Raw genomic sequence first — 26,799 nt, 5'->3', positions numbered from 1 at the left:
CTTGGCTCACCGCAACCTCCGCCTCCTGGGTTCAGACAATTCTCCTGCCTCAGCCTCCCGAGTAGCTGGGATTATAGGCACACGCCACCATGCCCAGCTAATTTTTTGTATTTTTAGTAGAGATGGGGTTTCACCATGTTGACCAGGATGGTCTCGATCTTTTGACCTCATGATTCACCCGCCTCAGCCTCCCAAAGTGCTGGGATTACAGGCTTGAGCCATCGCGCCCGGCCAACCTTCAGTTCTTTTTAGAGTTCTTTTGGATGTTCTACATCATTTGTATCTCCTTTAAAATGTTAGAATCAACTTGTCAATTTTGACATAAAAGGAATCCTGGAATTTTTATTAGGATGCATTGCATATATAGATACATTTGGGAAAAATTACCAATCTAAAACGTTGGACTCAGTATTCCAGTTCGTGAATATAAGTATCTCTGCATTTATTTAGGTCTTCCCTCAGCAGTGTTTTGTAGTTTTCAGTCTCATTTGTTAGGTTTATTACTATTTTATATTTTCGATGCTGTGTAAGTGTTACTATTAAAATACCAATTTCTGGTTGTTTGTAGGTAGTTTATATACATACTACATTTGTATATTTTGTTTTCTGTAACTTTGCTAAACTTAATATGTTCTAGGAACTTTTTTGTAGATTCTGTAGAATTTTCTCCTTAGGCAATTTTGTCTGTCAATTGAGACAGTTTTTACTCTCCTTCCAATGTGGAAGCCTTTTATTTCTTTCGCTTGCCTGTTGTGCTGGCTACAACCTCCAATACAGTGTTAAATAGAAGTTTTGAGCATGGATGTTCTTACATAGGTAAGTGTGATGTCAGCTGTAGTAAACATTTAAATAGGTTTAGGGATTTTTTTTCTGTTTTAATTTGCTGAGAGGTTTTTCTTAGTGTGCGTCTTGCTCTGTGGCCCAGGCTGGAATATAGTGTTGTAATCACAGGTCACTGTGGCCTCAAACTCTGGGTTCAACCTGTCCTCCTGCCTCAACCTCTTGAGGGCTGGGACCAATGTAGTACTATGCCTGGCTAATTTTTTTTGTTGCGGCAGGGAGCAGTGGGTAGAGATGGGATCTCACTATATTGATCAGGCTGGCCTGAGACTGGCCTTAGGCCATCGTCCCACCTTGACTTGGCCTCCCAACATGTTGGAATTACAGGCGGGAGCCATCGTGCCCAGCCCACTGAGTGTTTTTATTAAGGAATAGAAGATGGAGTCAAATATTTTTTCCTCCTGCATTTAGTAAGACAGTCACACAGTTTTCATAATGCTGGATTACATAGATTGATTTTTAATTTTAGGAATCCTAGAGCAATTTGGCATTCCTGGATTAAATCTCTTTGTCATGTTGTATTCTCATGATGAGTAATCCATGTTGGATTATTTTATTATGAAAATCTGCATCTGTGGTCATGAAGGACATTGGTCTGTACATATTTTTGCCTTCTAGGATATTTGTCTGGTTTTGGATTCCCACTAATGTGGTTCTCATAGAATGAGTTGGAAAATGTTCTGCCCTCTTTACTTTTTTGGAAGAGTATGTAGAATTGAAATTACTTTTTCTTAAATGCTTTGTAGAATTTACTGGTGAAGCCATCTGGGCTAGGATTTTCTTTCTGGGGAGGTTTTATGACAAATTCAATTTATTTAAAATATTTAAGAGTGTTGAGATTATTTATTGTTGAGTGACCTTTGGCAGTTTGTACCTTCCAAGGAACTTAGGAATTTGTTTGTTATATTGAAATAACGTTCCTGAGATTTCCTTATCATAGAATCTGTAGAGATGCCACTTCTCAGTTTTCATTGGTAATTTGTCTTTGTTTTTTGATGAGTCTGAGTTACCAAGATTTTATTGATCTCAACAAGCTACGATTTCACTGCCTTTCTTTTTGTTTTGTATTTCATTGATTTCTCATCTGATCTTTATTATTTTCTTTCTTTGGTTTATGTTGAGTTTCATTAGCTCTTCTGTTTGTAATTTCTTAAGGTGCACGCTTTACTCCTTGATTTGAAACTTATCATTTTTTCAATAATGGATGTTTGGTGCTAAAATATTTTCTGTCAAGTTCTACTTTAGTGGTAACCCACAAATTCTGATATCTTTGTATTTTCATTTGCATTCAGTTTCAGATGCTCTTTAATTTTTCTTTATCTCACGAGTTATTTAGAACTGTCAGTTACTAGATCTGTGAGGATTTTCCAAATACTCTTCTGCTTTTGCTTTCTAATTAAGTGATGTTCAGGTTTGTTATTTTGGTGCATAAACATTTAAAATTTTGTTTTGAATTGACCCCTTTTCTCATTATGAAATAAATCCACTTTGTCCTTGATAACAGTATTGGCTCTGAAATGGATTTGCCCATTATTGATACAACTACTCCAGCTTTGTTTTGACTGTGTTAGCATGGCATCCTTTTATTGTATTTGTGTCTCTGTATTTGAGATGAGTTCCTTACAGACATTATGTAGTTGGGTTTTGTTTTTCCAATCAGATATCAGAATCTCTGCCTTTTAATTGTGATTAGTAGACCATTTATATTTAATGTGATTATCAACATGATCAGTTTTAAATCCACTATCTTGCACTTTTTCTGCTTATCCACCCATTCTTTGTTTCCACTTTACTTTTGGCTTTAGTTATTATTTTTGTTTTGTTTTGTTGTTGGCTTTAGTTATTTTAAAAAAATATAATTTATGTCTTTTATTAACTTAATAGCTTTAATTCTAGTTATTTTATTTATTTATTTATTTATTTATTTATTTATTTATTTATTTATTTTGAGACAAGCTCTTGCTATGTTTCCCAGGCTGAAGTGAAGTAGGGCAATCTCGGTTCACTGCAGCCCACTTCAGCTTCCTGAGTAGCAGGGACTACAGGCACATGCCACTATGCCTGGCTAATGTTTTTATTTCTTTTTGTAGAGAAGGGATTTTGCCATGTTGCTTAGGCTAGTGTTAACTCCTGAGCCAAACGATCCACCCGCCTTGGCCTCCCAAAGTACTGGGATTACAGGGATGTTCCACTGCTCCTGCTCAGTTATTTTAGTTGCTTTAGTATACTTCTTTAACTCAATCAGTTTGCCTTTAAGGGATACACATCTTCACATATAGTCTAACACATTATCAAAGCCCTTTTTCCTCTGGCCTTCTTGCTGCTATTGTAATACATTTACTTGTACATATGTTGTAACCCTCCCCACGGTGTTGTTATAATTTTTAGTGTTTAAACATTTTAAAAATATAACAAAGGAAAATTTCCCACCTATTTACTATTTCTGGTGCTCTTCATTCCTTTAAATAGATCCACAGTTTCATTTGGTAATTTTTTTTTTCTACCTAAGGGACTTTGTTTAATGTTTCTTATAGTGTAAGTCTGTGCTAATTACTTTTTAAAAAATATTGCAGAGTTTTTATTTTGCCATTTTTCTGGTAACAGCTTTATTAAGGTATAATTCACATATTATACAGTTCATCCATTTAAAGTGTGCAGTTCATTGGCGGTTAGTACATTCACAAAGTATGAACCTTTGACATATTTTGTTACCCTGCCACCCCAATCAAGGAATCCTGTACCTTTTAGTCGTTACCCTCTAGCCTTCCCCAACTCCTAGCCCTAGGTTAGCCTTTAAAATAATTCCTGTCTCTAAAGATTTCCTTTATCATAGAATTTTGTATAAATGGAATCATACAATATTTGGTCTTTTGTGACTCTTCTTTCAGTAGCATAGTTTTCAAGGTTCATTTATGTTATAGTGTGTTTATCAGTACTTCATTCTTGCTGAATAAATACTCCATTGTATAGACATGCCACATTTTCTTATCCACTCATCAGTTGATGGACATTTGTGTTCTACCTTTTGATTATTATTAATGTTATTGTGAATATTTGTATGCATACCTGTGTGGTTATATGTCCTCTTGGATATAAACCTAGCAGTGAAATTGCTGAGTCAAATAAGAATAGCCTTTAACCTTTTGAGGGACTGCTGCTGTATTCCAAAGTGGCTATAGCATTTTACATTCCCACCAAAAGTGGTTTCCCATTTCTTGCCCTTGTTTCAAAACATATTTTCAGTGTGTGTAAAATTTTTAGGTTCAGTTTATCTTTTTTTTTTTAAAAGACAGAGTCTCACTCTGTCACTTAGGCTGGAGTTCAGAGGGGTGATCTTGGCTCACTGCAACCTCCACCTCCTGGGATCAAGTGATTCTTTTGCCTCAGTGAGTAGCTGGGACTATAGGCATGCACCACCACGTCCGGCTGATTTTTGTATTTTTAGTAGAGACAGTGTTTCACCATGTTGGCCAGGCTGGTCTTGAACCCCTGACCTCAAGTGATCTGCCTGCCTCCCAAAGTGCTGGGATTACAGGTGTGAGCCACAGTCCCTGGCCAATGTTTGATTATCACTCTAATCTTTGTTCTTTAAAATGTGTCTTGATTTCTTTGACTTAAGATTTCACTTAATCACTTTCTTTTTTAAGCATTTTGATTATAATGGGCCTTGGTATAGTTTTCTTCATGTTTCTTGGGCTTGAGGTTTGCTGAACAGCATTTTGCTTTCTTATTTAAAGCTTATATCCTGTTGGGAAATATATGGAATTTTATAAAATGAGAATGTTAAATCCTCATTCCTACTAAGAAATACGCCATTGCCTATCTGGCCAAGAAGAGCTAGAATCCTTTAGATTGCCCTTGGTTGCTACTATACTTTTCTCCTTGGAAAAATTTCTTTCAGAAAGGCCTTAGAGATATTGTCCAACAATTAACTAAAATCCAGTGACTGGCACAAGGTTATGGAGCAGGTTAAGAGTAATACAGCCTGCACTGACTCCTGGCCAAGCCTTGGGTCTTCCCATCAAATTGCACCACCTCTCTGACAAACCAAGTACTAGGAATATGACCAGGGATACAACTCTGGACCCTGTGAGTGTGACTGTTGCTGTGCTCTGTATTTTAGATTCCTGTATACCTCTAAGAAAGAGAAAGAAATGGTATGCCTTAATCCCTTTACTTTCTCCCCGTTTATCTTTCCCTGTCTTTCAAAACTGTGGCAGACACATGTGTATTTCATAATGAAATAAAAACTATCTCAATTTTCAGCTCTTTCATTTCTCCATACAAATACTTCTGTGAAACTATTTTTTGTTACAGTCAATAAATAATGATAACTATGTTAGACTTCCAGTTATGTTACTTTAGGAAGTCTGTGATTTGGGTTGGCTCGCTATTCGCAAACAGCCGTTAGCTTGACCAACTTTTTTATTTGGTACGATGAGCTTTGGGGGGAACTTGCTTTCTCTTGACATATGTTTCTGTTCTTCTGCCCACCTAATTTCCTCCTAGCAGGAAGTATATATGAGTATGGGTTGGTGATTTTAAGTTACCATCTGTATCATATCCATAGCACTTCCTTTCCCTTTGTTTTTAGAATCCTCTCATATTGGTTATTTGATGTTCTTTATAGATAATTGTGGAGTACCTGGAGGATTTTGGCTGAAGTGGAATGCTTTACATGTCTTTATCCTTTTCGAAGCTTATCTGATTGGCTGTACATTCCCATGCATTAGAAACAGATTGTCCAGTAATATGGAACATCCAGCCACCTTGTCTCGCAGAATTCGGGAAGTACATCTATGTTCCTGAAGTATCTTCCAGAGTTCGGGAGGAATTTGCTAATGGAAAACTAAAATGTTATAATTGTGAGAATTTTTTTTAAAGTCGAATATGTTGAGGTATGACAATTTAATAAGAGTAAACCTTTTTGGCATATAGGTTCTGTGAATTTTGAGGAATTTAAGTCGTATGATGACAATCAAGAAAAAAGAATATATTTCTCTAAACTCAGAAAGCACCATTTAGCAGTGTCTGAATTCTAATTACTATGCATTCTCCTCAGTACTTTGGTATTTCCAGATTGTTGTTTTTGTTTTTAAAACAGCCATTATTGTAGGTATGTAGCGGTAACTCATTGTAGTTGTAATTTTCATTTCCCTGATGACTAGTAATAACCATCTTTTCATGTGCTTATGTGAGTCATGTATATATTTCTTTGATGATGTGAATTCAGATTTCTTGCCACAATGTCTAGATTGTGTTGCTTTCTTATTACTGAGTTTCTGGAGTTTTCTGTATATTCTGAATGATAGTTTTTATTTAGGTATTTGTTTTGTAAATATTTTCATGCAGTCTGTGACTTTCCATTCCATTTTCTTTTGATTTTGACTTTCCATATTCTTAATGGTGTCTTTTGAAGAGCAGAAATGTTTAATTTTTATGAAATACAGTATATCAATTTTTCTCCTTTATGGCTTGTGCTTTTCGTTTGAGTTCTTCTATATGGAGACAGATATGGACTGAGGTTCTTAATTTTGATGAATGGTATCCCATTTTTTTCTGCACCATTTGTTGAAAGACTCTCTTATCCATTGAATTAGATTGGCATATTTGTAAAATACTCAATTACTATTAATATATATGTGTGAGTTTATTTCTGAACTCTGTTTTGTTCCACTGACTCTTTTACCAATATCATGCTGTCTTAAAAATTAGAAGTAGGTAAATCATGAAATCAGGTAGCATCAGCCCTTCAGTTTGGTATGTTTTTCCAAAATTGTTTTGACTGTTCTAGGTGTTTTCTTTTTCCATGTAAATTTTAGAGTCAGCTTGTCAGTTTCTTCCATACTTGGTGGGATTTTTACAAGATTGCATTGAATGTGTAGATCAATACTGTTGTCTGTCTTAATTACTGAGTTGTAAACAGTTTGAGGAATGAGCTTCACCAGATACCAGATACGCTGGTGCCTTGCTTTTGGACTTCCAAGGCTCCAAACTGTGAGCAGTAAATTTCTATTATTTATAAATTACCTAGTATCAGGCATTTTGTTACAGCATCCTGAATGGACTAAGAGTTCAGTTTATAATTTATTTTTATAGACCTCTATTTTTCAAGAAGGTAATTTTATCAGCGAAACAATAAGTTATACTTCACGAGCCTGTTTTTAGCTGGTTTCTAAAACCGTGTTGGGATACTGCCTTGATTCTTGGTTTTTAGTTTTCTTATTTCAAAAAGAAAAAACTATTTACTGTATCCATATTTCTATTCTGAACCTTTTGGATATGTTAGTCTACTAGTTTCTCCCCATCCCTGCCCCCGCCCCATTAGTGGGAGAGACATTTCAAGACCTCCCAGTGGATGCCTGAAACTGGATAGAATTGAACCCTAGATAAACCATGTTTTTTCCTATGCGTACATTCCTATGATAAAGTTTAATTATACATTAAGTAGAGCTAAGAGATTAACAAAAATAAGCTCATTACTCTTGCATTTTGGGTCATGATTAAGTCGAATGAGGTGACTTGAACACAAGACTGATACTACCTCAGTCGAACTGAGGTGGCTCTTGAAAGGCAGATGGTGTCTACAGCGTAGCTACCTTAAAGGGGTGATTCATGTCCCTTGTGGGATGGAGTGGAACAGTGAAGGATTTTATCATGCTGTTGAGAACAGCATGCACCTCAAACTTAAGAATTGTTTATTTCTGGAATTTTCCACTTTAATATTTTTGGACCACAGTTAAAGGAAAGTCTCAGATAAAAGGAGATTACTGTACTGCAGATCTGTGAAAATTTTCATTGTATTATTTTTGTAGTAAAAAGCAATGAATATTCTCAGCCTAGGCCTACTCAGGTCGTTTTCTCAAAGAACAAGTAATTAAGCCACAGACTTAAGTAATTAGTTCACAAAACATAGAAATTTATTTCTCACAGTTCTGAAGACTGAGAAGTCCAGTGCCAGCATATTGTGTCTGGTGAGGGCTGCTCTCTGCTGCCAGCCTTGTTGCTGTGTCCTCACATGGCGGAAGGGCAGAAAGGCCTTGCTAGTTCCCTCTAGCCCCTCTTTTTATTTTATTTTATTTTTTTGTGGCATTATCGTCTCCCTATGTTACCCAGGCTGCTCTTGAATTCATGGCCTCAGGTGATCCTCCCACCTCTGGCCTTTTCCAGAGTGCTGGGACTACAGTGTATCCTCCCCCGCAGTCCTTTTATAAGGCGCTGATCCCATCCATAGGGCACAGCCAGAATGGCCAAATTGCCTGTTAAAGGTCCTACCACTTAATGCTATCACCTCAGATGGTGTTGCCTTGGGATTTTCAACGTGAATTATGGAGGGGACACAAACACTGACACCATAGTAGGAGTATACATTTTCCAATTCATATGTATTTTTTGCCTGCAAAAGATACAGATTTTTCTTGATTAAAAAGTAAAATTGACCTCCCTAAACCAGTGGTAAGATGGGAAAAAGTTAACAGGGATTTCATTTGTGCTTTACTGAGAAGTTTCTTAAATGAGAACTCTGTGAGGGAGTGAGTGACTTGGAGTGTCGGTGGAGTAACATGTAAGCCCTGGTGCAAGATTATTCCCATCAGAAAATTAGCTGTGCCTTTTTGGAAGGTATCTCTTATTTTGTATTTCACACAGTTATGTGGAGATTCATCTAACAGATGAAGCACCTGCATCATGCAGACATTAAACTTAACACAGTATTTTTTCCAGCATAGTTGATACACAGAAATGCTAATCTGGAAAATAAGGACAGTGTTTTAATAAGCATGTCATAATCTTTTAAACATACATTATCTTGGAGCTTGCCTGAAATGGATTTCGCGTGTTTTCAAGTCTTCTCTGGTGATGATGGGTTCTACTGAGTTAACCACAGGCTTTTGGTTAGTCTCCAGTTAGTTAGCAAAGAGCTGCATGTAGCTATATAGGTAGTCTGATTTTGTCTTCTTACCAAGCATAGTCTATTAAACTGAATGGATCGTCATAGCTGAATGGGATGTTTTCCCTCAGTTAAAAACCAGGAAGCATGTTTTGCAGGTTGTTGAAGAAATATGGATAACAGGTGACTGGATTTGACCTCATTCTATAGTTTTTTTTTCCCCAGGCATGACAGGTCTGGCCCCCATTAGCTACACTTTCACTGTATATGGTTTAATTAGGTTTTCCTTACAAGATTCAGCACTAATGATGCGTTTTACTTTTCTGTTTTTGAAGAGCATTCTCTGACACATTAATGTCTTTGGGAGTGGGGAGGGAGGGCATTTGGGGAAGGAATGCTGATATGACTGGGAGACTTGTGCTACTACCTCAGCTCTAGGCTGCTCTACTTCACTGGGCATAATGTGATTAAAAAGATAAACCTGCTAACAAATAATGGACTCTCCTTTGGTGCAGTATAAATGTAGTATCTCTTTGTCTCTTATTTTCATCATTAGTCTAGCTGCAAAAGAGGATTTTTTGGAACCCTTCTGAATCTTTCGGGACTGATAAGAATAAACCAGCTTAGCTGTTAGCACATCTAAGGTGCATCAGTAGTTATTTGTCACCCATGAAATGGCTTCATGGGATATGGCGGATCCTTGTTTTTTTAAACACTAGTTAAACATTGAGATGGCTTCTTGTAACAGATTTATAAATTGCTGAATCATCCTTAATCTTTGCTATTTGTTGGTTTAGAATTTGTCCTCTGGGCTAAAGCTGATTTCTCATTCTCCTTCTATGTATAATGTCCTTTGTGTTTTGAGACGTCTATATGGTTTATAATATACTTTACAATTTCTAAGTAGCTTACAGTAAAAGATAAGTAATCATCTGATAGGGCTTAACAGTTCAATTATTTGCATATTTGTATAGATTGTGGAAAATAATGTACCTTATTGCTTTTTCCCTCTTACCTCTGAGAGGAAAATGTAACCACAGTGAAAGTTCCTTACTGTTGACTAGCTTTCAGATAAGTGTACAGACTTGAGGTAGAGTTCTGTGTGTTCTATGTGTTCAGTATTTAAGTAACTACAAAGAGTTCTTATACCCATCAGCCTTTCTTAACCAGCTCTGAGAGAATTAAGCCCTCTTGCTCCAAGACTTCCGTTGTAGACAGTTACCTTTTCCCCTGTGCATTCAGAATAGTACTAGTTATAATAGATACTTGGGAGAATTAAGAAAATAATCACTCAGATCATTTTTTTGGGGGGGTGTTTTGTGGTTCAGACTGAGAAAGGCTGTGGACCTAGAGAGTACACTCTGATATAATTATTTCCCATTCAGATTTACAAATGCCAAACAAAACTGGCGCAGAGTTCTTCTTAGTACTTTGAGACATCACCTGGTATATTTTTGGCTTTCAGTAACCCAAATACTTAGTGAACCACCTGTAGTCCTTTCTTTCACAGACGGTAATATGCTTTGGCTGCCCAAGTTATTTGGAATTCCTGTATTTTTTATTTTTCTCTCATCTTACATAGGTTTTCTTCTCTGTTAGGGATGTTCCTTTTGTTCACCTAATTCACTGAACTTGAAGAGTCACTTCCTTTGTGAAGCCCTTAGTCATCTGCCAGCACAAGGTTGGTATTCCCTCTTTTGTGCTGCAGTACCTACACTTAAAATCATTATCTTTCACATTTAAAAATAATATTTTACAGAATTGCCTCACCATTCCTATCTCTGTGCATCCCTGGAGGACAGGGACTGTTAGGTTTGTCAACATCTAATGTCTGTTGGTTGAATGTTGAATGAGTTGTTAATACCTTTTTGCTAAAGAAGATAGGCATTTTACGGTAAAGTTTTGCAGTATTAACAATGGCAGTGGCTGGGCACAGTGGCTCACACCTAGCACTTTGGGAGACCAAAGCAGGCAGATCACCTGAGGTCAGGAGTTCAAGCCTGGCCAACATGTTGGTGAAATCCCATCTCTACTAAAAATACAAAAAAATTAGCTGAGTGTTGTGGCCGGCACCTGTAGTTCCAGCTACTTGGGAGCCTGAGGCAGGAGAATCGCTTGAACCTGGAAGGCAGAGGTTGCAGTGAGCCAAGATCACACCACTGCTCTCTAACCTGGGTGACAGAGCAACACTTCGTCTCAAAAATAAAAACATTCAGAACAAAACATTCAATGGCAGTATATATCTGAACACCAAACAGAACACATTGGCATATGTGGAGACAAATACAATCATGACTTTATTAAAATACCACCCTCAGCCCAGCTGAACCCGTAACCATAGCCTGACTAGGGCATAAGAACATTAAAGCACATACTGAGTGATGTAAAACCATAATACTTCAAATACAGGTATGTAACTAACTAATTGCAGAGAATGAGGCAGCATGGTATTTGATAGATTAGACAGACAGGGCTTCAAAGGAGGTATGTACCCAGAAGACCTAGATGAGATTGCCGGTGTTGTCACTACCTAATATCTTGAAAGGTCACCACCATCTCTGGGCTTCTCATATCATTTTCTTATTTGTGAAATTGTTGTTTCGAGAGAATTTCTTGAATATATGAGCAAGTGTATTGAAAGTGAGAAGGCAACAAAGTAGACTTGTGAACTGTAGTGAAACCTAACAAACTCTAAGTTTGGATTGTTGAGAGGTTTCTATTACTTCACTTGTCAGAGAGACTAATACATAAAGTCTGCCATATAGTGGATATTCAGTAAATGTTTGTTGAACCAATGAAAGAAGTGAAATTCCAAGATACAATTAACAAGATTGTTGATTGGGTTGAATTGGGGCTCAAAAAGAGTAGTCTAGGCAAAAGGTGCTTTGGAGAATGTCTAGAAGTGCCAATACTACACAGGACTGGATTGTGAAACTAACTAAAACCTTATATAAGACCTGCAATGCATTGTGGGAACCCAAGCTGATACTTCCAAGGATGCTGTACTTTGATCTGATGCAGAAGGTGGGATACCTACTATTTACTGAATGACCATTATATGCCAGACCAAGTACAAAGCACCTTGGAGATGGTGTTTATCTTTACAGCAGCTGAAGACACGTATTTTTACCCCCATTTAAAAGAGGAGGTTAGAAATAAGCCATCCAGAAAATACATAGAAAGTAGTATGTACAGTAACTTTGGTTGCAGAGCAAGGAGTTACCTGGAAGTTGGGGGGGTGGAGGGAGGAAAGAGGGAGGGGTGCTAGTTGTGTTATTATGAACGTTGCCCTTCACACTGGATCTCTTAGACTTTGCCTTTACAGATTTGGTGGGGAACAAAGGTGAAGCTGGTTTTCTTTCTTTTGGAAACAGTTACTTGTTTTAACTGTTTTACTGAAGGATTTAGTTAGACTTTTAAGTTTGTTCTGTTGTTGGTCATACTGTGAAGAAGGATCACACTCGATAATGCATGTTACCTATTTTTAAAAGATCAACTGATGAATGAGTGGTGGCAGTGCATTGTGAAAGTTCTGAATTTGTGGAGGAAAATAACAATTACATTCTCTTGAAAGTAAAACTAAGAACGCTGCAGTTATTTAACTTCCCGTGTCGATGAGTAATTTAACCATATTATCCACCCAAAGAAATAATGTAAATAAAACTTATCATTCAAACATTTGGCTGTATACATTATGTCTGTTGTTTTACATTTCAAAGCTACCTTTCTTGAATGGACTTTTTTTTTTCCTCACACTTCTTTACCTTCTATAGAACAGATAGAGCGAGTCACTTCACTTAAGTTTTTAATTCGTACCTGCTAACGTTCTTCATAATTATATTTACTTCTGAAATGCCTTATAGCATCTTGTTATCTTCCTCCCCTCAGCCCAAGAGATTTTAATCAGGTAGATTCTTATATCAAGAAGTGTTCAGCTTCTTCTGTAGAAAGTCATGATTTATTACAACGTATTGCTATAACTGCTTTGCCAGTTCATCCACTGTGAGTCCACTGACTGTACTCTCTAGAGTGCATCTATCTATACTTTGTGTTGATATAACAGAATACCTGAGAGTGGGTAATATAAAGAAAATAATTTTACTTGGCTTGTGATTCTGAGGTTGCAGAGTCCAACATTGGGTAGCTCTTTGGTTGAGGGTCTTGTGCTCCCTCAACTCAAGGCAGAAAATGGAAGGAAGCCAGCATGTGCAAAGAGAAAGAACAACCCACTTTTTGAGTAATGAATCCAATCCCATGAGAGCAAAAACTCAGTCCTGCAAGATGGCATAGTTTGTTTGTTTGTTTGTTTATTTGGAGACAGAGTCTCTGTTACCAGGCACCGGGCTGAAGTGCAGTGGCGCAATCTTGGCTCACTGCAACCTCCGCCTCCTGGGTTCAAGCATTTCTCCTGCCTCAGCCTCCCAAGTAGCTGAGACTACAGACATGCACCACCACACCCAGCTAATTTTTGTATTTTAGTGTAGGGATAGGGTTTCTCTGTGTTGGCCAGGGTGGTTTTGATCTCTTGACCTTGTGATCCACCCGTCTTGGCCTCCCAAAGTACTGGGATTACAGGCGTGAGCCACCGTGCCCAGCTAAGATGGCATAGTTTATTTATTGGGTATCCCTCCCATGACCCAAACACCTCTGACTAGGCCCCACCCACTAACACCACCACATTGGAAATCAGATTTCAACATGAGTTTTGGTGGAGACAGACCACATCCAAACCCTAGGAGCATGCATCAAATATTTTTGCTTTGTATGCACTGAATATTTTGTGGTGTTCATAGGTTTATCGCGTAATCTCCAAAAGGGAAATTGTAATAACTTCTAACTTGTAATTGAACTCAAACCAGTATAAACAGGCTTATTATTTTTTTTAAAAAGTTTAGTAAGACATGGTAGTTTAGTGTTTGAAGCTGTATCAATTGGATGAAATAAAGTGGAGGAAATGGTTTAGAAGTATTAAATTGCTGAGTTTATAGAAATAACTTATGTACTGCATGAAAAGGAATGTATTTGAAAAAGATGCCTGATGTACGATATAAAGCAATCGAGCATTATTTCAGTCAGCCCTGAGATTGATTTATAGGTTAATACTTTAGAGACATACCATTGCTTTAATAGTGATGGTGAAGCAGAAGATATTTCTAGGAATTTACCTATTGTTAAAACAAAGATTTCTGTTGGAAGACATTTAAGTCATTTTCTTTTCAAAGTGTAACTGTATTTGGAAAGGAAATAGAAAATATGAATAAAATGTGTTTTAAATTATGTCATCAAAAGGTGGGATGTAATGTTCTTGTTCACAGATTTAAAGAAACATTTCATGTGTATTTGAACTTAGAAGTTTTGGATGCGGAAGGCTTTTGCTAGGCAGACATCGTTTTTCTTTTCCTTCATTTAAGACTCCGTATGACATCTATGTCAGGCTGACAAATTCACATGTGTTACCAAGTTCAGTCATGAGGCCAGGTGTACAACCGTTAGCTAACAGGAGGTGTAAGCATTAAGAAGCGCAATCATCTGTTCTCACATCTGTCTCTGTATAGTGTGGTCAGTGGAGACTGTACAAGTGTAGGTGTGGAAAGTTTGTGGACAGTAAGCGGGATAGATATTGAAAGACACTTCTGGCATTGATGGGAGACTGTTTAAGTAGAAAGTAACTTGAAACTGCAGTGCCAGGATGGTGTGATTTACATTTGGCCCAGGTTCACCTTAGTTCTTTGGGAGTACTAATTTTTCTCACTGTGGCAATTGTAATTGGCCTTCAGAATGGATCTGTTTTTAAAACAGAGAAGTGAACATTGGATTGCATTTTTTACTTTTGAGATAAATTTTGGTAAACAAGTCTTTATTCTTTTCATGTGTAAAACTGCCTGCTTAATGGTTTAAGTCTCCTTATGCTTTAATGTAAACATTTGTTATCAAAGATGTGCAACAGCCTGATAGTAAAAACAGATGCACAGATAATCCCAAGTTACCAGTGAGATCTGAAACTATTCATAAGGTGTATTTAGTTTTGAATGATTGTGTACGTTAACCTGTATGCATAACCAGTATTAGGGGCAGAGTCCTATTGGTACATATAACGTTGGCTACCAATTTTCTTATGTAACAAAGTACAGGCTTTTTAGCCATGGTATCTCTGCTCATATTTAGGCAATTTTAATAGCTTAAGAGTTGACTTATTTATTTGACTTGCATTTGAATTCTTATAACTGTAGTATGCCAGTAACTTTGCGAGTAGTTTTGGATGCAGCTCCTCTCTTCGAGCCTCTTGGGACCCCGCATCTGTCCTTGTCTGTCAAATTCTCAAAAACTTTACCTAGGACACAAGCAAACCTGAGTTCACTAGTTTCCCTTTCCCTGTTTCCTTTCTTGAGGGTGGGGAGAAGCTACTTTGTTAGACAGAAGTCACTTACCTCATTTTTTTCTGCCATTTTATGGATTTTACCCCCCTCCTACAGAATATAGACTGTTCAAGACCAAATTGTTTACTTTCAGGGTACCTTTATTATCCCAGCCTAATACTGCACTCTCTACTGCATTGATGATACAGACTTGCTTGTTTGAAAGGGTGTCAAAAGAATGAGTGTGTGGTGCCTGAGATTTAGCTACTCAGATAGATGTGTTTCGGGACAACAGGAGCTGGGTTAAATCTAGGCGGAATGAACTTGGGGGAATGTCTAGTGTTTTGAGGAGAGGCTGTGTGAAACAAAATGCTATTTTCTGAGAAGCTTGTTAGGAGAGCTGCCCCTCAGCTAAGTAGTTGTCTACTGGGATTTTACATTTGTAGAATCTCCTTGCGGGTAGCTGTTTAAAATACCTTTGTTTAGGTGGGCCCTATCTCCCACGCATTAAGTCTGTGTCCCTGTTAAGGAAACATTTCTCCTGTTTGAACTTAGGAGTTTTAGAGACTGAAGGCATTTACTAAGCAGTCTTTGATTCGCTTTTAGTTAATTCGTTCAAAGACTCCATATGACACTTGTGTCAGGGTGACAGATCTCCGCCTGTGGTTTAGGCTGGACCAGAGCATCATTGTTCTTTTAAAAGCTCCCCAGCTGATCTAATGTGCAGTCAGAATTTTGGTCCACTGATCTCTAGGACAAGCATGGTTGAGAACCACTGATGTGACCTGGTGGCTTTGTCTCCCAAGTTGCTTATTTCTTTAGCAGTGTGTGCATATTTTGTTTAATCTTCCAGTAAAATTTAAATTCTTATTAGGTAGTACAATGGTGCAGTATAGGGGTTCATAGTAGCTGAGTTACATACATGATCCCTAAGTAACAGTGCTCATCTGGCTCCTTGTCTTCAGTTCCTGCCTCATCTTGTAGGACCCAGTCTCTTCACCTTAGCCACCCTAGTCGTCTTTTAGTGTTAACTAACAGTGTATGACTTTTCTTCCATAGGGCCATTTTCCATGTTTTTCCTGACTGAGACCACCCATCCTTGGCTGTCCCCTACCCCACTCCTGGCTCAGACATGGCCACATTTTTTGAAAAAGCTCTTGATGTTCCTTTGGAACACTTCCCTTACTTGCAATTTTCTATCCCTGTGTGTGATTATTTGCTTGTTTGGGTCCCTTATTAGACCAAGCTTTTTAGGTCTGCCTATGCTTATCCACCATTGTATTTCTAGCATCTTCTCAGTGACTGAAGTACAGCAGATGTTGAATGTATGGATAAATGAAAGTGCAAGATAAAACTAGACAGAAATTCACTTAGTTGTATATGTCTATAGAATCGAATAGGAGAGCAATGCAAAAATAATGTAAAAGCTTCTGGGGCTGGAGAAATTGTAATGGACAGGAATAATCAGGGAAGGCTGTAAATTGGAGGTAGAAGTAGGGAAGAGGGTAATGGCGGTCAAGTTTGGGGGTGAGAAAGAGTGGGAAAATGGATAAAGTAACCAGATCTATTTGTTTAGAGTATAGGGATCTTGCTGGGGAAAGGCAAACATTAAATTGGTATCAAATTTAGGGGTTTAGGCTTTAGTTGAAAGACATTGAGGGTATTAGAGGAAGGATCAAAGCAGTATTGTTAAAAGATTAATTTAACATTTAGGGTAGAGGCTAAAGTGGGAATGGTGAGGAAGGAACTGGAAGTACTATGTGTGAGAAATGAGTAGAATGTGGGTTTTATCTTGGCTCCTGGAGTGTGGTTTTGAGGAACCTGGAGCCCCATTTGGACTCTGCTGTGCTTCCTTATGTGTTTAGGAGGGAGAGCTTGGGTATTTGTCATCTCTGGGCTTTTGAGGAATGACTGAGAATGAATGGTAAGGTTGATGTGGGAAACCTTGTGGAGAAGAAATAGTCAGTGTTTATAAAGGGTGGTTGTTTTTTGGAGGAATTGTTATCAAATGATAATTAATGCTTATTGTAGCAAAATTTATTGACACAGAGTAGTTTGGATATCTTTGGGTTAATCTTTTTTTTTTTTTTTTTTTTTAAGATAATCCAAACCTTTTAAAAGTTCTAAATTGGCAGACAGACTACTTTTTCATTCTTTTGATTGTTTATTAATAGCAGATGAATCCCAGGACAAATTTTTAGTATTTTAGAAATGTATTTTCATGTATTTGTGAACATTAATTCTAGGATATTTATGAATTTTATAAGGAATGCAGTGTTAAAAGATTAAAAAAAAAAAAAAAAAAAAGGCAAGACTACTATCCAGAGGTTAGCAGACACTATAATAGCAGTAAAACTTTTGGCAAATCACTTACTGTTTACATTTCATTTGTAAAATACAGTAGTCCCATATCTGCAATTTCACTTACCACAGTTTGTTACCCACTGTCAACTTCTAACCAAAAATAGGTGAGTACAATAAGATATTTTGAGGTTAAGAAGAGAGGGCGACATATACCATGTTAACATAATTTTTATTATAGCGTATTGTTATAGTTGTTCTGTTTTAATATTGTTAGTTTTGCTGTGTCTGATTTGTAAGTTAAACTTCGTCATAAGTATGTAGGTGTAGGAAGAAACATAGTGTGTAGGGTTCAATATTCTCTGAAGTTTCAGGCATCCTCTGGGGGATTTGGAACATATCCTCCACATATCTTTAGTCCTTAGAAATTGGACTAAACATATTCTAAGTGGGAAGAGGCAAAAACATGGCTGCCACAGCTTAAAAGAAAACCTATCCTAATAAAGGAAAAATGGTAAGCATGATAGGTACTTTTTAACTTTTTTTGTTAATTGTTCCTGTTTTTAATTGTGCTGGGAGTAAGATGCATGAGGATTTATCAGTGTTCTTTGCTAATGACTAGCCTTGTAGGAAGCCTAAGCCTATTTAGTGGCTAAGCTCATCCGAGAGCAATGTCAAAGCCAGAATATCCGTGGCAGTATCTGGAAGGCTGTGATCTGGTGGGCACCTGGTCTGAAAATTTTCCATGCAAAGGTTACCTTAAATGACCCGTGATGTACAACTTTGGTGAGTCAGTTTAGCATTGGTACATTTGCTGAGGTAAACCCTCCAAATATCTAATGACTTTGCCTATAGCTGTCTCTACTATTTACCCCGCAGTGGGGCAGGATGGCCTGACCTGATTCAAGTTCCTTAATTTTTGCCATCCTTCAGCACCTGTCTCTATACCTGGTTTCTAATATCTAGACCCCTTAGGAAATGCCTCCTCTACTCCTTTCTATTCAACTTCTTCCCAGAAGTGGCAAAAAAATTTGCATTTAAGGAAGATTAGAGGCAATTTAGTCCCTTACCCAAAGGCTCTCTTTCCTAAGGGATCTAATGGAGCTAGGCTGTTAAACCCAGGAGAGTGTCAGGGACACCCTTTTCCTACCTTAAGAAACTCACTTGCTTTGCTGGCTTATCCTGTACCCCCATCCTTAATACATCCCCCTCCTGACCTTTTTCATCAGAGCTACCTGGAGTTCAGGCAACCATAGCAAACATGTTGTATATTTGTTCTTTCTCCTAGTCCTAATTCTCTACTAATAAGCACATTTAAAAATTTGTTTCGTTTCCACTCTTTACTGTAAAACATTTAGATGTTTCCTATCCCTGTCTTCAACCCACATTAAAGTAATATATAGAATAGGTTTATTGGAAGGGAGTTGATTGGCCATGGTACAGTGCTAAGTTTACTAAAAACTAAATTTTTTAAAAAGTAAGATTTCTTAAAACAGTGAGAGTTCCTAAGGTACTTAATATTTTTCAGTTTTTGAAGAGTCCTACTTTAGTGTGGATCCTATGTAAAGTACATGCACAGCTTTAGGCTAAGTATGTCTGAAATTTTGAAGACTTTAAAAAATTTATCAATGCATATTGTAGTTAGACTCAAGCTGGATCTGTTATCAGGTGCCAAATATAGGATAATGTTTTCAGCTACCAAGTATAGCCAGGCAAATTCGAGACTATGTATAATTTCACAATGAGCACCCAGCTCTCCATTTGTGGCAGATACAACTTAATCCTGTTATTTTTCCTATGGGAGTATTCAGGGTCATAGATTGGCCCACTAGACTGATTTCAAGTGCTTTCAGTGATATTTTCACTTGAGAAAGGACTTTTAATGGGAAGCTTTTCTTGGGGAAAAAAGACTTTTACCGACAAGATAAATGGGTCTATAATTTTAGAGACAGACAAAACACTGTTTTGAGGCAAATTAAACAGGGGGACTGGCATTCACTTCAGAAAACATTTCACTGGGTTCTTGGAAAGAAAAATTTTCCTAATATGAGAACCTAAGCAGTGAAACATTTTCCAGACCAAAATTTCTTCTTGTCGTTCAAAGGTTTCAGGTATAATAAATTATAGCCCCATCGTGAAGAGTCTGAATGCCAGAGAAAACAAATGACGGGGCCAGGATCGCACAGCTAGTTACAGTGCATGAGGGCAAGATATTTGTCACTTCACCACTCTGTTGCTGTGAGGGTTAATTTAATCAGATTAACTTCATTCCAAGCATCCATTGGTTCAGATAATTGAGTTTATAGAGCTATTTGCTCCATTAAAAAAAAAAAAGTTATAAAGCCTGTAACTTGAGGAATTTTAAAACCAAAGGATGTGATAATGGCAGTAGTCAAAGGTAAATTGTATACTTGTTTGCTTACATGGGTAACCAGTAATGTCAGCCTTGCTACTCAAACCCCTTACTTGCTTGATGATAGTTTTGCTAGGAACATTACCACCACCACCCCTGTCTTAGTCCATTCAGGCTGCTATAACAAAGTATGGACTGGATAGTTTATATGCAATAGAAATTTATTTCTCACAGTTCTGAAGGCTGGGAAGTCCAAGATCAAAGTGCTGATAGATTGATCCAGTACCTGCTTCATCTCAACTTTTTGGCAGTTCTTAACGTGCTGTAAGGAGAAAGGGTCCTCTCTATCAGAGCACTAATCCTATTCATGAGATCTGTGGCTTAACTACCTTCCAAAGGCCCCACCACCTAATATCATCACCTTAGGGATTAGGATTTCAGTGTATAAGTTGTGGGCACAGGGAGGACACAAATGTTCAGATCTCAGTAAGTCTGTTTACCCCAATATCCTAACTGAAATAGATGTGCATTTTTTCCAGTTTGACAGGATTGCTTATCATCATTCTTTAGGGCTATGTGGTTGAGTGGATGATACCAAATACTGCTAACTTGGGAAGAGCGAACCTTGTTCTCATGAAAAAGCAAAGTTTGCCATTATACGTAGCCTCCTGTTATTTAGACTCTGGTTGCCTTACCCTCTGTATTTTTAGGGCCTGGGAGCTCAGGATGGTTTTTATAGTTTTAAATGGTTGTTATATATGTGTCTCCGTGAAGAGTCTTGATTTTGTTTCTTTGCCTCCAAGGCCTAAAATAGTTATTATCAGACCCTTTACAGAAAAAAATGGCTGATCCCCAGTCTAAATACAATACAGGCACAGGGCCTCATGCTTGTAATCCCAGCACTTTGGGAGGCCAAGGTGGGTGGATCACTTGAGGGCAGGAGTTTGAGACCAGCCTGGCCAACATGGTAAAACCCTGTCTCTACTAAAAAAAACAAAATTATCCAGATGTGGTGGCAGGCACCTGTAATTCCACCTACTCTGGAGGCTGAGACAGGAGAATTGCTAGAACCTGGGAGGAGAAGGTTGCAGTAAGCTAGGGTCATGCCAGCCTGTGCAACAAATGTGAAACCCAGTCTCAAAAAACACACACATGCGTGCGGGCACGTGCGCACACACACACACACACAAAGGAATACAATACATAATTGTTCTTAAAAAGTTAAAGTTTTTTTGTTTTGTTTTTGTTTTTTGAGACAGAGTCTCTGTCAACCAGGTTGGTGTGTAGTGGTGTGATCTTGGCTCACTGCAGCTTTCACCTCCTGGGCAAGGAGATCTGCTGGTCTTAGCCTCCCAAAGTGCTGGGATTACAGGTATGAGCCTATTGACAAAATTTGACTACTGAGGTCAAATTTGGGTTACTTATGTTTATTAAGATTCACTTCTGGCTTCCTCAAATTAACGATTATTCTCTCTAGTGTGTATCTGATCAGAATTTATAGCTTTAAATAAAGGTCTTGGAGAAAATGGTAGATACATTGTAACCTAGAACATGCGTCCTCTTTGCTTGGGATTTACTTTATTTAAAAAATTATTGAATGTTTTGGGGGTGTAGAAAGTGCATGTCAGTGTATTGTCTATTGCTCTGTAACAAATTACCCTGAAATTAGCCACTTTAATCCCATCTCACACAAATTGTTGAGTCAGGAATCTGAGAGTGGCTTAGCTGGATGGTTCTGGCTCAGATTTCCTAATGAAGCTATAACAAAATGTTGGCTGGGGCTGCAGTCACCTGAAGGCTTGACTGGGGCTGGTGGATCTGCTCTTTAAGATGAGTCACTTACATGACTTTGTTGAATACCTCAGTTCCTTGCTGGTTGTTAGCAGGCAGGTCTTAATTGTTTACCATAATGAACCTCTCCATAGGTTTTATGACTGTTCTCATGATGGGACTGCTAGCCTCCACCAGTGACCTGAGGGAGAGCAAAGTGGAAGCCAGGATTTCTTTTATATTCTGATCTGAGAAGTTACTTACCTCATATTGTTTGTTAGCCGTGATTCTCTAAGTCTAGCCTTACAGTCAAGGAGAAAAGAATTAGGCTCCCTATTTTCTTTTTTTAAGGGAGGAGTATAAAAAAATTTATGGGCAAATTTTAGAACCACCGCAATCTATTTCAGTGGTAGTGGTGGCAGTGGTAGTGGCAGTGGCAGTGGGATGTAGTATATGCATTAAAAGGTATTAATGGATTGTATTTTTTAGGGGTATGGTTGCATTACATACAGTAAGTCTTGGTGACTTGTCTAGGGAAGCAACAGAAGGGAGGCACATGAGCATCTATATTTTGGGTGAAATTAGAAGTGTTTGGATGGTGTGTGTATTTTTTGTTGGTATCTTGGTGTGTTTATGTGTTTAAAAGGCAAGTGCATTTGAGGGGTGTGTGCACTTTTGTGGGGATAGATTGCTTGAGGGGCATGGGCCCTCAAGGTATGTGAGTGTGGGTGTACGTACATACCTATCTCAAGGGTGAGTGTGTGCTGGTGTGTCTGAGATGGGTTTGGGTAGGGTAACGCTGGGATGTTGTGTTTTCTGGATGGAAAGTTGATCGGTGGGAAAGAATAGACTCCCCACTGTCATTCAGGTGGGTTAGGATTTCATTTGGAGGCCCCTGGGAGAGGCCATATCTCTTCTTTTGGGGGCTGCTTTTGTCCTGAACCGGGATTATTTCAATATAAACACACACATGTATGTACATACATCATACACATGTGAATTTTATCTGGATGACTTCGCTGCACAAGCCTGTGGAATGCATATCACCCAAGCCACCCCATTATAGTCTACCTCCATCAACTCAAGGATTTGCTTGAGGTATCTCTGGACTCAATTTTCATGTTTCCAAATTGGCCCAGTGAATTTATGAAGGAGATTGATTAATATGCAAAGACTTACTCCCTCCTTTTGGAACATAACCCAGACCATCTCTATTCTGAGAAGACTTTAAAGAGTGGATTTTAAAATCAGGCTATTGGTCAGGTGTCACCAGGGGAAGGAAAGAAACAACAGTGGCGACTGATCCTACAATACCAGCTGTTGACACTCTTCCTTCCTCTTCAAAATATTATTTTCCAGAGACTTGGGTTTTAAAAGAAAGAGTAAAGACTGTAATTCTTGATCATGAAGTTCTTAAGATTTAGTTAGGGAATTACATAAGCAGAAACTCAATTTAAGAATATCCAAGCAAATTAAAAATTATAAAGTCTGTTAATTCCTCTGCAATAAGAAGCAGTGATGAGGCTGGGGTGGAGAGGGAAAGTTCTTGGATGTAGATATTAAATTGCTCTATAATTGTGGCACTGTATAGATGAAAATATCTGTAGAAAAGAGGTAGATGGCATTTGTGTGTGGTCGTTTTCAGTCACTTTAGCTACGTTTTTGAATACTCTTCAAGGTATAATCCAATGTAAATGCTGTGTTTTTTAGTTCTCATAGTTGTTAACCTGAGAAAAATAAAAAATCAGACAGATTAAATGTACCACCTGAGATTCTACAGGTCCCATATGGAATCTTAGCCAGTTATCCCTGTTGTTTGTTTTTGTAAACTGGGGTCTGCTCGACCAGAAGTTCATTATTTGAGATCCACAGGAAATTGCATGCAGACATTTGTGTGTGTACTTCTGAGTAGGTTAAATTTCAACATACAATCCTTTGTATCCTAGGTTTCCCTCCTAGGATTCAACCAACCACGTGGTGAAAATATGTTCAAGGGAATAAAACCAATAAAAATAACAATATAGCAATTATACTACTTGACAGTAATAGAGCTTGACAACTATTTCCATAGCATTTTCATTGTATTGAGCATTATTTAAAGTATATAGGAGGATGTGCATAGGTTAAATGCAAATATGCCATTATAGGACTTGAGCACCCACAGATTTTGGTATCCGTGGGGGTCCTGGAACCAGTCTGCACAAGGAAGATTTTAGTTGTCAGCACCACTGTCCAGTCTAGTCATTGCAGCTGTTGGTCTGAGTGTGGATAGCTACTCAGAACTCAAACATTTAGAGGGGGGAAATCACCAAATGCTGTACCTTCCCCCACAGTCAAACACTTAACACTTCTGTTTTAAACGTGTTCATAGTTAATCTGTGGGACAGTTTGTTCAGTTCTGCCAAAACTTTGTCAGCAGGGGGTATCATGTTCTTAAATAATTGAGAAGGTTGAATAAAGTTAATTCTGTTATTATGCAAACAGATCAGTTAACTTGATAATTAATGAGTATTTTTTTCTGTGCAAAGGTTTATTTTAAATTTTGTGCTTTTGGAGATATTCTTAGTTGAATTTGCTAATTCTTTCACAGAAGATGGGTCATTTGTTGGATGGCATCACCTCTTTTATGATTAAGATTTCATTGGTTAGTCCTGATATGTCCTCACACATATCCCTACCAGTCACAAATATATTTCCTAGTTCTTGTTTGAAGGGAGCAGTTTAAGCCCCTGTTGACTTTATTTGTTGTTCCTATGAGATAATACTTCATATAAGAGACTATTGATGTGAATCTTGAAGTTTTTCTTACTAAATGTTAGGTTTGGGGTGTGGAAACATACAGAAATAACATGGTGTTGTGGGTTGTTTATTAAACATAGTTAAGCATAAAAGGAAGGTTTTTTTGTTTGTTTGGTTTGGTCTGTTTTTTAAGACAGTCTTGCTCTGTTGCCCAGGCTAGTGTTCAGTCGTGCGATCGGCTCACTGCAGCCTCTGCCTAACGGGTTAAAGTGATTCTCCTGCCTCAGCCTCTGGAGTAGCTGGGATTGCAGGTACGCACCACCATGCCCAGCTAAGTTTTGTATTTTTAGTAGAGACAGGATTTCACCCTGTTGGGCGGGCTGGTCTCGAACCCCTGACCTCAGGTGATTCACCTGCCTCAGCCTCCCAAAGTGCTGGGATTACAGGCATGAGCCACTGAGCCCAGCCGTAGGAGGAAGTTTTAAAGGAATTTTTTTGACTGATAATTTAATGCAGGAATACCTTATTTAAGAGGATCAAGTCTCTTTAAAGGACACTTGGAAAAGATGCTTCATTACTGGTCATGGATGGAACTCAGAATTGTGGTCTGCTTCTGAAACAATTGTATTCTCAATTCTAGTATGTTGCTTGAAATGCGTTGGTCTCCCATACCCATAATGAGGGCTGGGTGCTGGTGTGGAAGACAAAATAGCAGCAGGAACCATGGACAGCTGCCAGGGTAACAGGTGAGACACTGTTATTGCTGTAAACGTGAAAACAGTGGCAGGAGCTGTATTGGGTAGGGCAGCTCTGAATATTTAGCCAGGGAATCTCACCATAATAGCAACCTAGAGTAATCAAAAGAAAAAATTATTTTCCATGTAGTATTAAATGATACAGGGTCTATAGAATACAGTTTTTAGAAACTAGAATCAGTGGTGGTGCTCAATTAATGTATGGCAATAAGACTTTTTATCCTTTTGGAATATTTTTTGTTATAGCATCCACATTCTGAAGCATGTATATGTCTGAAATTTGGGGGAAAATACTCATGATTTCACTAAGACCAAAGTTTTTAAAACTTGAATTTGCTTTAGTAATACACATATACAAGTTTGTGAGAGAAACAAAATATAGCACTTGTATACTTTTTTCCCAAGTGTTTATTTTACCGATTCCAACCTTTTTTTCTCAACCATATTGATGGGAATGTAGGACAGGTTTTAGCAGTTGGGAAAACAGGCTGACGGCTGTGGTTCATTCTTAGAAGTCATCTGCAAATTGATGAAAGAACCAGGGCTAAAATTTCATTTTCTTAACATCTGTTACTCTTTTCACTAGAGTTACACTTAGATTAAGAAATGCAAGGGCTGGCCAGGCGCAGTGGCTCACGCCTGTAATCTCAGCACTGTGGGAGGCCGAGGCGGGTGGATCACGAGGTTAAGAGACCGAGACCATCCTGGTCAACATGGTGAAACCCTGCCTCTACTAAAAATACAAAAAATTAGCTGGGTATGGTGGCACGTGCCTGTAATCCCAGCTACTCAGGAGGCTGAGGCAGGAGAATTGCCTGAACCCAGGAGGCGGAGGTTGCGGTGAGCTGAGATCGCGCCATTGCACTCCAGCCTGGGTAACAAGAGCGAAACTTGGTCTCAAAAATAAGAAAATAAATGCAAGGGCTGATCATGTGGGTTATCCTGGGGTCCCAGCACATTGGCAGGCCAAGGCTGGAGGATTGCTTAAAGCCAGGAGTTTGAGACCAGCTGGGACAACAAAGCAAGACTCTGACTCTCAAAAAAAAAAAAAAAGGGTCAGACACAGTGATGCACACCTTAACTCTCAACTACTTGGGAGACTGAGGGAGGAGGATTGCTGGAGCCCAGGAGTTCAAGACTCATACAGTGAGCCATGATCACACCACTTCATTTCAATCTGGGTGACAGATTAAGAGCCTGTCTTTAAAAAGAAAAAAGACAGCAAGCAGATGAGCTCTGTAAATATTACAATCCTGTGAAATCTTGTTCTCTGATCTCAAATCTATTATTCCAGTTGGCTGAACCCCTTCAGATTTTGGTTGTCTCATCCAAAATGCTGTCTATCCACCCAGAGTCACTTGTCTACTGCTCCTACTTCCAATTCACCCATTCTACAAAGCTTTAGGCAGTGTATATACTCTTATCTAGGTCAGTGGTTAATTTTTAAGAGATGGTTGATAGTAGCTTCTTATAAAGCTCTTTAGCTTAGAGTAAAAAATGCTTTATTCTATTTCTCTGAGCCAAAATTAGACAAGTAGCTGTCTTTCATTCTCTTCTGAGTCCTTGTACCTTAAGACATTCTTTGGGCAGGAAACTGAGCGGACTTCTAGTTTATTTTTAACTTTTAAAAATGGATAACTGAAACACAAGAATAGAAATCATCTCCCTACTCACCACCCAGAATCAACAGTTTTTATATTGGCAGGCCTCTTGATCGTTATAAATATTGTACAGGCTTATTGTTTCTGTTAAGCCATCAGCTGCATTTGTGTAAAAGCATTCTAGGCAAAAAAATTG

The 26,799-nt window shown here is 38.2% G+C and overlaps 1 protein-coding gene across 3 annotated transcripts in view; it reads left to right on the top strand.

Moving 5' to 3' along the window:
* RYBP (RING1 and YY1 binding protein) overlaps positions 1–26,799 on the top strand; it is a 72,353-nt gene that overhangs the window by 24,105 nt on the left and 21,449 nt on the right. The window contains exon 1 of one of the 3 annotated variants that reach the window (XM_035276109.3): positions 24,898–24,993. The exons of the other annotated variants lie outside the window; for them this stretch is intronic. Within the exon in view, the coding sequence (XP_035132000.1) occupies positions 24,971–24,993 (23 nt within the window). The 5' untranslated portion in view covers positions 24,898–24,970. Of the gene's footprint in view, positions 1–24,897; positions 24,994–26,799 lie in introns of those variants that run through there. 3 annotated transcript variants of the gene reach the window in all.

Source organism: Callithrix jacchus, chromosome 15 (genome assembly GCF_049354715.1).
Source record: "Callithrix jacchus isolate 240 chromosome 15, calJac240_pri, whole genome shotgun sequence".
In the NCBI taxonomy this organism is placed as follows: domain Eukaryota; kingdom Metazoa; phylum Chordata; class Mammalia; order Primates; family Cebidae; genus Callithrix; species Callithrix jacchus.
This window is presented reverse-complemented; position numbering and strand designations above follow the sequence as displayed.